This window comes from Diabrotica undecimpunctata, chromosome 8 (genome assembly GCF_040954645.1).
Source record: "Diabrotica undecimpunctata isolate CICGRU chromosome 8, icDiaUnde3, whole genome shotgun sequence".
Classification (NCBI taxonomy): domain Eukaryota; kingdom Metazoa; phylum Arthropoda; class Insecta; order Coleoptera; family Chrysomelidae; genus Diabrotica; species Diabrotica undecimpunctata.
In genome coordinates, this window is record NC_092810.1 from 140900294 (window position 1) to 140913676 (window position 13383).

General features: G+C 31.4%; 1 protein-coding gene across 1 annotated transcript; it reads left to right on the forward strand.

Annotated features, from left to right (window-relative positions):
• The first annotated feature begins 4481 nt into the window (after positions 1-4481).
• Positions 4482-12518, forward strand: LOC140448626 (uncharacterized). Its single transcript, XM_072541725.1, has 2 exons — positions 4482-5367; positions 10706-12518. The coding sequence occupies exons 1-2, from the start codon at positions 4576-4578 to the stop codon at positions 12515-12517; spliced, it is 2604 nt and encodes an 867-aa protein (XP_072397826.1). The 5' UTR covers positions 4482-4575; the 3' UTR covers position 12518.
• Positions 12519-13383: the final 865 nt, after the last annotated feature.

Here is a 13383-nt window from a genome sequence, read left to right on the forward strand (position 1 = left end):
CTTTTACCCATTTACCTTAGTAGAGATTTAAACAGCGCCAGCTTCAATCGTCTTGTCCCACAAAGACGAACATTGTTCGACTGATGTCACCGTTATATCTGTGAAAGGGTTAACGTTTATTTAAACTTACAAGTCTGGCTTGTTTGACAAGGCGAATTAACAAAACATTGATGCACATATTGACCAATAACAATTGGAGAAGTAAATCTAATCATATATAAACAATTCTATTATTTCAGGAACACAAAGGAGTCTTAATTGACCAATAAATCGACCAATTACTAATAACTGTACAAGGAAACTATCGCCAGTTTGATTTATTTTATACTTTTATTAACTACAGTTTCTAAATATTGTTTAAGTTTTGGAAATAGCCTGTAATGGCCGAGGGCCAAATCTGGATAATATGACGTATGCTCAAATAATCCGACGTTGCTTGATCAATCACATCTGTTGCAATAGCAGACTTGTATCCAGGTGCATTATGACCTTTTTGACATTTTCTTGTGTATTGATAATTCTAGGCGTTCCATCTGCATCTTAGTCTGTACACGACTGTCTACTACATATATATATATATATATATATATATATATATATATATATATATATATATATATATATATATATATATATATATATATATATATAAACTCACGATACAATCTTTGGCACTACGTTCTATGGTATTGCAGATTCCCTGAATGTTTCCCAACAATCTTTACGAATTTGCGTTGGAGTCATCTTTTTTAAGTCGCGTATTTTAATCAGATGTGCTGGACATGATCTTTTTTGATTCTGAGATGTTATGATACTTTAATCTCCAATTATTTTTATCAAATAATCTTATATCTATATAATTAGTACTATTTAGTATATACCACAATGATTAAAGATCATATTTTGGGAAACATTACAGTTAATATTCATGTTTTTGGTTTAGAATTTGATATCTAAATTATATATCACTTTCCAACAGTTGACAAAATAGCTTTTAGAGGTACTTGGATAAATATTTTTTTTCTTTTAGAATACATTGTATAGAGATTTTTATTAACTTAATGTATTATAATTTATATGTGATATTTTTAACAATATTTATTTTTTTTACAGAGACTGAATTTTATGTGTTTGTATATGTTTTAATTTATGTCACATTTTGTAATATGGCTTTTTTACCGAATTTTATAAATTGTATATAAAATTAAAAAAATACATTTTTTATTCTTTTACATGCTTTTTCATTTACCCAATATAATATCATGTGTGAAGTATTTGAAAACTACGGATTAAAACTAAACGCCTCAAACAGAAAATGGGTGGTAATTGGAAAAACAGAACCATTTCGATCGAGCAGGACAATATTGTGTACCTGCCATACCTATCCAACGATTTGGATAATTATACTGGATCTAAGTGGTTACATACATTAATGCTAAAATGAGCTGATCCACCATCATACATTAACCATAAGTTTTGTTTCAGCTGTAGAGGAATTTCTTTAAAGAGAATGGTAAGAAAGTTTCCTGTAGGAAACCAAAGTAAGATGCGACCAATTTGTGGCAATATTGTTAGAAGACTGAGGTTTTCAGAGCAACAACTAACACATCCACGGAGGAAGCTAAGCTACCTGAGGATAGGAATGCCAATCGTTTAGAACGTTTCAAACAACAAGAAAAAGGTTAATGCGAGTTTTTTCCTTTGTTTCGAGCTATGCAGATATCTTGTACATTTATTTTACTATTAACTCTCATTAACCTTTTTTTTTATATCATTATCAGCATATTCTACCGATTATGGTGTAGCCTCCTTTACATATTCATTCTTCTTATCTGCCCACGATTGTCTAAAATTCGCTTTTCTGTACCATGTTGTACCGGCTTGTTTGCTTATGTCTTAGTCCCATCTTAAATTTGGACGTCTTGGTATCTTAACGCCTCTTGGATACCACAGTGTAATTCTAGAAGACTGACTATTGTCAGTTCTTCTCGCTTAATGTCCCGCTCACTGCAATTTTAAAAATTTAATTCTATGGAATACATCAATACTCTGTCTGATCTTCTGGTTTTCTGTCTGATCCATTCTATTCTTTTTCGATCTCTCTTTGTTGTACGTAGCATGCATCGCTCCATTGACCTTTGAGTTTCGATATCATCTCTTTCTTTAGTGTCCAAGTTTCTCAGCCGTATGTCATGATTGGTAGTATACACTGATCGAATGCTTTTTTCTTCAGGTGGATTAGCATCTTCGATTTGAATATAACTGCATTTCTACCAAAAGATGTCCAAGCTAGTTTCATTCTTCTGTTGATTTCTGGAAGTAAGGATCCAGATTTATGTATTAATTGTCCCAGGTATACATACTCGTCTACTGTCTCAAGTGCAGTGTTGTTTATTATTACATCTTGGACATCAACTAGCTCGTTGTACATGGTTTTTGTTTTTGTCAAGTTCATTTTTAGGCTAACTTCATTGCTAGCTGCATTTAGGTCGCTTATAAGCTCTTGTATTCTACAGGATTATTAGCAATCAGAACGATGTCGTCTGCAAATCTTAGATGGCTGAGGTATTCTCCATCAATGTATATTCCTTTGTTCTGGCAATTTTTGTTGATGCTTTTTTTTGATCTAACACTTTTTGTTGTTTTTTCTGGGGCTAATACACAATCCAAGTTTTTCTGGGGTACTAGTTTTTTTGTTTTTTTTTGTTCTGCAAACTTTTCTCTAATTCTTCTTTGTAGCGTGTTAGAGTAATACCTGAAGCCTTTCCTTATATGGCACGTGGTTTTTAGGGGTATCTCTCTTGTCTGTAGGGATTGGACACATGTCTTTCGGAGAAACAAGTTGTTTATGAGGTAGGTATTGGTGGACTAGGAGTTCTATGTTCTCGTATTGGATGATTTGGTTGTTCATGGTTTGGTTCTATTATTTGTTCGTCCGATTCATTTTGTGTTTCTAAGTGCTCTTGAATTCCAAATTCAAAGTCCCTAAAAATACGGCGACAAATAGGAACCAGTCCAGTTTTTCGGAAACCATTGCAAAATATTTCCATCGTCGCAGCTCTGTTATACGCTTTACAAAAAATACTGGGAACGGTATATGGCGACACAAAACTCAACTGATTTTCTCTAAGTCAATTTTCAATTTCTCTAATCGTCACATGATTCTGCTTGGCCAAATCTATTAGAACATTTCTCGTATGAAAATAGTGACCATCAAGGACGAAAAGAACAGGGTCTGCAGCTGAAGGTTTAGTGAATTTTATGAAGTGTTGAAGCCATCTAGTGAAAATATCGGCCTGTACCCAACCTGACACGTGGCATTCTGCCACTGCTCCAGTGGGTGCTCCCCCAACTGGTAGCATTAACTCTGTATTCATATTTTTTCTAGGGAAGATTAATAATGGTTATACGAAAACTCCTGCAGCATTCATACACGTAATAACAGTAATCAGCTTGCCCCTTTCTGCTGAAGTAAGTGACGAAACCTGCTTCTTCCCTCTCATAGAAATTACTTTGCTATGTTTGTGCTGAATAATTGTAAGGCCTGTTTCGTCTACATTAAATATACGATGTGCAGGGTTAGTCAGCTTAAGATATTCTGGTTCATATAGGTCAAAGAACTTGGATACATTTTCAGCAGTAAACGATTTTACTCGAGCAGACGACATTCTCTGAGGAGTACGCATTGAAAGCGTCGGACGCTTTTTCAGAAAGAGTCATTTCTTTCCGGCTGATTTTTTGATTCCGCTAATTCAATGTGGTATTGAGTTTCGTACTGCAAGTTGAAAGGCCAGTCAAAATCAAATTTAGTTGGGTTATGTTATTGTTTGTCCCTACTGTCACATGAAAGCTTATTTATATTGAAGGTTTTTACCAATTTTGTCACATTTTAGACTATTATCGTTATAATTTAATTAAAACTTTCTCGTCTAAGACACATTCTGAAAAATATTTTACAGCTACTGTTTTAGCTACTTCATAAAAAAACATGAAATATTTTCCTAATTAAAACAATCATTATATCAAAATTTTTAAACTTTGTACTAGTTCCATTATAAATATAATGGAATTAGATAGGGATAAATTAAAACCCCTACACCACTGTATGATTATTGTGAAGTGTCGTAAAATTTAAATTTGGCGTTTGCATTTCCGGATATGTCCGCCATATTAAGAGGCCACGTTTATGAATTTTGGTCTCCTTTTCACAACGATTAGATTCCCTCTTTTGTTTTTTTGCTCGTTGATTATTCTTCTGGACTTTGACCTCTTTCTCTGTGGAATACAGGAAAATTCGTTTTATTAGGAATATTTAAAATAAAAGATAGATGGAATTTGATTTGCTGTTAAAATAAACGAGTTAGAAAATATAGCAGACGAAAAAATCTAACAAAAAAACATACAAATAAATAAACAGAAATCTATATCTATGAATTCGTTCAATACGAACCTACGACCCAATAATCATTCATAACATATTTGACATATGTTAGTGTAATAGTGACAACCACATGCAACTCGTCAAGGTTTAAAGCTTACCATGAATATTATTTTTTTCCCAACCAAATTTAAGTAATGTCGGATAATAGAGTGCAGAAATTACTTTTCTCGGAATATTGCGATTTTGAAGACATGGTGCTAATCGAAAGTCCCTTTGCACAAACCACAAAAGATGGTAAAGGCATCCGTCAAGTTCATTTAGGCTTAACTCCGTCAAAACTGATACTAGCTACCGACGTTTTACCACCAGTAGAGTACGTCAATTTTAAATATTCTCCTGGAATTGATCCTGAAATTGAAACATTCGAATTAATAGCAATTTATCCAGTGGAAAGTGTTAATCTCAGTATTTATAGAACCAAAAAGAATCAGTCTTTAAAAGCGAGATTTTGCAACAACAGAGTGCTTTATTTTGAACTAGGAGGGTCTAAAAATCGTGCTATGTTTTGGAATTTATGGTGCGAAAGAATAAAGTTTTTGTGTCCGGACTATTCAGGATCTTCGCGCTCTGAAACTTCAGTAGGTACTTCAACCACTGCCAGCTCGTTGTATTTGTTAGATAGAAAATTTGTGACACGAAATGGGGTAAAACAGCTTTGGTGTACATTTGGATCTGAACCTTTGGATTCCAATTCTTTGGTAAAAAACATAAGTAGTCACTTAAATCATCAAAGTAAGTGGACCGACAAATATGCATATTTAGGAACATGCTTTGAAAATGGTACTTACACTCCAGTAATAGAAACTCCCAGTATCGAAGAATTTGTAAAAGTATCTAAGAGCTCCAAAATAGCAGTAAGATCTAAAAAATCGGAAATTTTAAGTTCTATGGAAGCCAATGAATTCAGAATAGGAGACAGCGTCCAGGTAAAAAGAGATTGTTTATATATATATATATATATATATATATATATATATATATATATATATATATATATATATATATATATATATATATATATATATATATACAGGGTGGTCCTTAAGTAATAGTACAAACAGAAACCGTAGATTCTGCACTTTAAAATATTACGATTTAAGCCAAATTGCTTTAATAAAATGTTGGTATTAAGAAAGATACAGGGTGTTAAAGTGGAAATTTAAAATTTTATTTTTCGCTATAACTTTTACGTTTGTTAATATTTTTGGACAAAAATTTACAGTTGGATGCTTTTGAGTAGGATAAATTATAATTTTATACTTAATTTAATGTAACTAATAGAGGGTGCCATATATGCTACGTGTATGGCATAAATTTGCGCTTAACTTTTTTGCCCTTTAAGCTAGCTCTTTTTGTGTTAAAAAATATTAAAGAAACATTATTTTTACAAAGAAAAGGTATACTTGTTAGCAACCTGAAAATTCAACCGTTTTCGAGATAAATGCATTTTATAAGTCAGCTGCACAATAATTCTTAGTTTGAAATTTGTGCGGTAAAGCACTGAATACCTGTAGATAAGCATAATTCATAGTTTATTCTTATTAAAACAACTCAAAGATGATAATGTAACATCACAAAATGCTTTGTTATGGGTGCTTAATGTCTTATTGGAGAAAAGATATTTCATCTTCTTCTTTAGGTGCCGTGTCCGTATTCGTGCCGTGACGTTCTTAAGTTTCTATAATGTCGTTGTATTACTTTTTCTCTATTGTAAAATGCTAAAAACCAAAAATATGTGGTTTATGCAAGATGGTACACCACCACATTCTAGTTAGAATATACTTCAATACAACTTTTCTGAACGTTGGATTGGTCGTGGTAGTCATATTCATTGGCAATGTGGGTAAATATTGATATAATTATTTAATTCATAAAAAATCCGAAAAGAATACTTATTGTTCATTACGTAAATTGTTTACCCATTTTTATTAGGCAATTTAGTTCAGCATAATATTAGTTCGTTAGTAAATCATAATATTCCATTTGTTCGAGATGTAATTATAGTTACTCGTAAGCTGTAACGTAATCATATCAATAAGTACTGTCATCGATAGGTTATTCCGTGTGTATATAAGTAACCAATGAACGAGATACATCACAGTTTAATAAATTATTTAACTTCTGCGACAAATAAGATGTAGTTCCATAATATACCATAAGATTTGGATATGTATCCAAAATAATATATTCATCCATTATACATTATAGCCACCACGTAGCCCAAAAATTAATCCGCTTTATTTTGGTGTATTGGGCGCATTAAAACAACGTGTCTATAAGAATCCCATAAACATTCACAAACAACTATGGGAAGAAATAAATACTGCAGCAGTTTCTTTAGAACCAATGATGATATTTAATATGAGACGATCTTTTATGGAATATATTGACAAATGAATTAAAGAAAATGGTGGACATATCGAACACTTACTTTGACAAAAAGTTATGTTATTTAGTTTAACTATTTCTTAATTTGCTTTGTAAACAAAATGTTTTGATTATGACTTTAATTTAACATCAAACGTAAAATGTTTGATGTAAAATGCTATTGTCAAATCCTATTATTAATTATCCTGCTGATATATTTATTTTATTTAATATTTCGTTAACTATTAACTTTAGTTAAAGGTGTTTTATACCAAAATTAAGAAGTATTAATGTTTTTGACTGTCTGTTCTTCGTTGCCTGGAGTAATTGCCTTAACATCAGAATTATGCAGCTGATTTTGAAAATGCGATTATCTCGAAAACTGTTGAGTTTTGAAGTTATTAATAAGTATACCTTTTTCTTGTTAAAATAATGTATCTTTAATATTTTTTATCCCAAATACAGGTAACTTAAAGAGCAAAAAAGTTAAGTCTAAATTTATACCACTTATGTGGCATAAGTGGCGCCCTCTATCAGTTACATAAAAGTGTGCATCAAATTATAATTTCTCATATTTAGTAGTACCCAGTTGTAAATTTTTATACATAAATATTTACAAACATGAAAGTTGTAGCGAAAAATAAAATTTTAATTTTGCACTTTAACACCCTGTATCTTTCTTAATATCAACATTTTATTAAAGCAATTTGGCTTAAATCGTAATATTTTAAAGTGTAGAATCTACTGTTTCTTTTTGTACAATTACTTAAGGACCACCCTGTATATATATATATATATATATATATATATATATATATATATATATATATATATATATATATATATATATATTAGGTGTTTATTAATTTTAATATTTTTGTTGAATATACCATGCTCCACAAAATTAGAAGAATGCTGCTTTGGTAAACTATATCCTTGAGAAAGATATAATAGTCCGTCTCACCTTAACTTTACAGTACACGATGCCACAGTACAGACCAACAACGATGCCAAATTTCATCAGAAAATGGGATTTTTGTAATTTTTATTGAAAAGTATTACAAAAATTATATTATCTATATTTTGTGGCTCTCAGAGGTGTAAAACACCGGCGTAACCGTCATCCCTATGTTTACGTACAATATTGTAACCTTGAAAAGAAATCTGTCTGTCGGGCTTAAACCAAGTTTCGGATAATAAACCTATATCAATTTGATGTTCATCTAAACATTTCACCAAACTTATCTTATTAAAAACTGCCAAATGAACATTCCATTGCAAATTTTTTAATTTATTATTTTGTTTATTAGCCATCTGCATAAAAATGTCCTATCTTGTTGCGAATAAGATCAGTATCAATATTTTTAAGTTCTTCCAAAGAGTAAATATCATCCAAAACACTTAAAAATTTCAAAAAACATGCTCACAAACTCGTTGGTATTAAAATAAAAATAACGGTTTAGGTATTATTTCGTTAGATTAGCGACAGAGCGAACTATCTGATTTATCAGATTAATTATCTCCCATTGGTATTAATTTCAAAGTAAGATTTATCAAATGCAGGTAAAGGTTCTTTGGGCCCAAACGTGAAAGGAAACTTTGGTGTTTCTACGGGAGAAGGTGTTTCTTTCTTTTAGCTGAGCTACTTGGTTCCGTATTTTGTGAAAAAGAAGCATAGGAACTGTAGCGGTTTTGTTCTGTTATGGAATAGTTGGATTCGTGGCGGAAATTCTAGGATTTGTGATATTGTTGAAATTATTACACGAATATTATCTATGCTTTGTGTATCCAAAACTGCAAATTTATTATTTCTATTTAAACCACAGTGTAGTTTTTTCGAATCTAGGACAACTTTTAGGAATAGATTTATGCTGGTCACTTTTTCAATATTTGCAAAAACTATCTTGCAGATCTCTACATTCATGTTTGCCGTCTTTTTCTTTTGTACAATTAAGGCAGAGTTATTGTGCTGCGACAATGTTTTGCTACATGTCCATCTTCAAGACACTTATAGCGCTGGATAACTTTATGTATATATATGATTCGACATGCATGATACACTATTAAGAAAAACATTTGTAGGTAGTACATTGCCTTCTTAAGTCAATAAAATTATTTGTCTGGGTGTATAAGCATTTTCCCCGTCTGTGACTATTTTTCTTTTAAATATTCTAACCTCAGTTATAGTTACAGTACATTCAACCAACTTACACCTCATAAACTATTAACGGTATTCGCAGAAAACCTTTCGTTGTACTAAAACGCACGGTAAATTGCACTGGTGTTCTTCATAATGTTTACCGCTTTGCTAAATTTTAGGTATAAAATAAATATATGTGTCCTTAACCCGTTGTTCATAGTTTTCCATATTTTGTTACATTTTTTTTAATAAATAATATTCTTGCATAACGTTATTTAACGTAAATTTCTTTCACCTACTTGTTTATTAATTTTTTTCTGAAACTTTTTCTGAAACATTTTGTCAATTTAAATAGTGGTGGTTAGATTGACCATATGTCTATTAGAATGTACCGTTTTTAAGACGTCTGCGATTGCGGGTTAAAGTAGGGGTTTTGGTAAATATATTTAACTTTTTATTTTCAAATGAATATGTACGGTTTACAATAATTTCTAAACTTTTTATCAATAATCAAGTTACAATCGGCATTATTAATTATCATTAGGCTAATTTGCTTAATTAGCGTTTAGGATTTGTGTTTAGGATCTTTGTAAGCGGTTATATTATATTTTACCTCTCAAGCACAACAGTTAGAAAGTTTCTGTCATATTGATCTAAACTCAGTATGTTGTAATTCGAACGTGTAGTTTCAAGTGACCATCATGCCTAGACGTAAGTTGGATATTGATGAATTAATTGCAAATGAACAATCAACATGTCAGTTTAGATACTTTACTGGCCAAAATAAGAGAAAGACAAGTATCTGAAATTAAGAGGACTAGCCTTTGGAAAGTGTTGAGAGATTTAGGTTTAAATTCAAAAAAGAAAATAAGGTTACTGTTATTCAAAAAGGAGTAGTGTGGTTCACAAAAGAATTAAATTTTTGAGAGGATATACTAGACTTAAATATGAAAATGCAACATTCGTATACGTAAATGATACATGGATATTTACAAAGGGTGGAATTAAAAGAATTTGGCATGACGAAAGCATAAAGTCAATAAAACACACAGATAGCGAAGACAAAAGACACATCATTCTTCATGCAGGAGGGAAAGAAGACTTTGAAAACGCAGATTTGATTTTTTCTTTAAAATCAAAATCTGCTGATTACCATGGAAACATAAATGCAAATATGTTTGTAAATGGCTTGAGGAGAAACTGTTAGTGAACCATCAGTTATAGTTTTAGATAATGCACCTTACCATTCGGAAATTTTGGAGAAACAACCAAAACACTCGTACAGAGCATAAAAAATTGGTGAGTTAAAAATAATATTAATTTTCCGGAATACGCCTTCAAATCAGAGTTACTGGAAATTTCGAAAATAATTGTACAGCAGGTTAACCATTATATTTATACATTCAATATTAGCCAAATAAATAATAATATTTCAAATTCCATTTGAATTTTTGCTCCTCATTTTATATAAATTAACTCCAACTGATAACACAGGCAAAAATATTCTAAATAAAGTAAGTAATTAAAAATATTATGGAGAACTCCAGTGCAGTTTACCGTGCCTTTTACTACATCGAAAGGTTTTCTGCGAATTCCATTAATTTTTTAGAGGTGTAAGTTAGTTGAATATTACTGTAGGTATAGTAGAACGTTTCAAAAAAGTATTTTCATTGAACCACTGGGATTTGCCCTTTTATTTGATAAACATTTTAAATTTAAATAAAAATTCATTATTAAACGAAAAACATTCTTTTTAGATAAATCGTTTCGGTGATGGAATAGAAGAAGGATGCCACACAGGACTGTTTCTCACAGTAGATGATTATATTGCACCACGCCGTTATAGTCAACATATGAATGACTTTGTTCTAGTTCCAAGTATATCTGATTTTATGTGTTATGATCATCTAGCTGAGACAGCAGTACTAGCCTGGGAGTTCTTTAGAGTGTCTGATCCTCAAAAATATAAAATCAAACATAGGCGGCGTTACGGATTTGTTCCTCAGCCAAATTTGTACCATGGATTCGGTTCTGTCAGTATATCTAAAGGCGATAAATATTCATTACAATTAAAAAGAGTTGTGTCGTCAGTTTGTTTGTTAAATTCAAAAGAACATGTTTTCAGAACATCCGCGACAAACAATGAACTAACTGCTTCTATATCACAACAATTTTTAGCTTCTGATTACAAAAAAGAAGGAAACAATATAACAAATGCCGAGAAGATGCCTGCTACTCTATATTGGACCCCTTGTTACAAATATAGGCCCCAATCGGCAAAAAGTCGATATCAGCAAAAACTAAATTATCTGGAGTCTATAGCTAAATATCATGAATCAATAAAAAAGAAGCGCAAGAAAAAACCACAAAAAAATATATTTTTCAAAAAATATCAAAACAAACTACAAAAAGTTGAAACCGACGAAGAGGCTAAAGATGACTGTTTGTATCCCAAACAAAGAAAAAAACTGGGTTTTATATACAATCTTTTCCCCAGTGTGACTGTTTCTAAAACCTTAAAAATAAATACAGATGAAACCCATTTGCTATCATTAAAACATAATCTAACTTTAGATAAGGTTCAATCTATTTGGGATTTTGATTCTACTGCTCTCGCCCAACATTTAACAATGATAGATAAGGAGTTATTTTTAAGGATATCTTCTCTAGAACTCGATACGCTTGTGTGGCAACAATCGTCCAAAAATACTCCGAATATTAGAGCTCTAATTACTTTTTCGGAACGAATTAGTAGTTTATTTGCACTAGAAATTATTAAAACACAAAACATAAAGAATAGAGCTCGTTTGATGGCTAGGCTGATTAATGTTGCTAGTAAGTGTCATAAGATCTCTAATTTTCAGTCTTGTCGATCTGTTTTAAGCGGTTTGCAAAGCCCTGCTGTGTATAGATTAAGGGAAACTTGGGCGTATGTAAGAAAGAAACATGGAAGTAAATATCAAACATTTGAATGTTTGTGTAAGTTTTATAGAGACACTAGATTATTAATTTATCAAAAAACCTTCTATATGGTTGCGTTAAGTCCTCCTTTCATGCCATATATAGACGATATTTTTAGTAAACTATTAGGAAAAATTCCTGATTATAGTTTGCCATTTAATTATTCACTTTCCAGAACTTCAAGTTTACTAACTACAAAAACTTGTACTAGCATTGGAAAAAAACAGGAACCACCCAAATGTCCTCTGATTTTATCGAAACTGTTAAAATTGTTTACTTTATCTGACGTAAATGATGCTACTGTTAAAACTAAAGACGTGCGAAAGAGGTATCCGTCTCAAAGGAAAAAAGTTAAGTTTAAAGGTTTATATGAATACTACAAACCACTGGATAGTTATGAGGATTGTAGGAAAGAAAATATAGAGATCGCTAAAGAATTTTTGGAAAGATGTCAACTAGGAGCTATGAACTACAATTTTAAGATGGATCAAAGTGTAACAAACTATCTTCTTAAAGCAAGATATGAAGAAGATATGGAGAATTTTAGTTTATCTTTAAGTATAGAGCCACCCCGTATTTATTACGATCAAAACTTTAATAAACTGTGAAAAGTAATTAAAATTGTATTATTAAAATATCCGTTCAAATTATTTCATCTGATCAATATGCCAATGAGTAGTTCCGATTCAAATTTTATTTATAAAAGTTTGTTTCAAAGCAGCAACTGTATACATTAATGTTTCTTGTGAACCATTACAGTAATTGCTTACGAAATACTCAATAAATTAATTAAGAAAAGTAATGTCTAATCAGAAAATCGCTCTGATTGAATCAATCCACCCAGATAGACTGGGTCCTTTGATTATTTGCGACCTAACTCAATTAAACGAATTAAATAATGTATAAGCATAGAATAAGAAATAATCTGAAAGTAACACAAGTAATAGTTTATAAGTACATCCACCTGGCTTCCGCCATTCTTTAGGTAGTTCCAGTAGCGACGTCGTATAGTTGATTATTCTAGTGGTCGTCAACCTTTTTTCGGAAGGCGCGGCTGCGGGCTACTTTCAAAATAAATTTTTTTATGCGGGCCACACATTCAAATTAACTTAAATAGTGTTTTTTTTCTGCAGCCGTCCCAAAAATAAAACTTTTGGTATTATTTATTAAATCGAAAGTACTATTTTACACAACTCGTACTGAAAGTAGCTACTTTCGGGACTAATCTTTTCATTTTGGGACGATTTTGGGTAGCAAGGTAACAGCTTTGACAAAAACATCAACTTTGTATTTTATTATGACAACGTTGGTCATTTAAGATTCGTGTGTTTTGGCCCAGTTATTCGTTTTTCAATTCCAAGAAATGGAAATCAGCAGTGAAAGTGAAGCCGGAATGATTCCAGATGAGATTAAGGAAACCGCCAAAGCTGCTATTTATGAATTATTGTCGGTAAAGTCAAGAAAGAGGTATGAA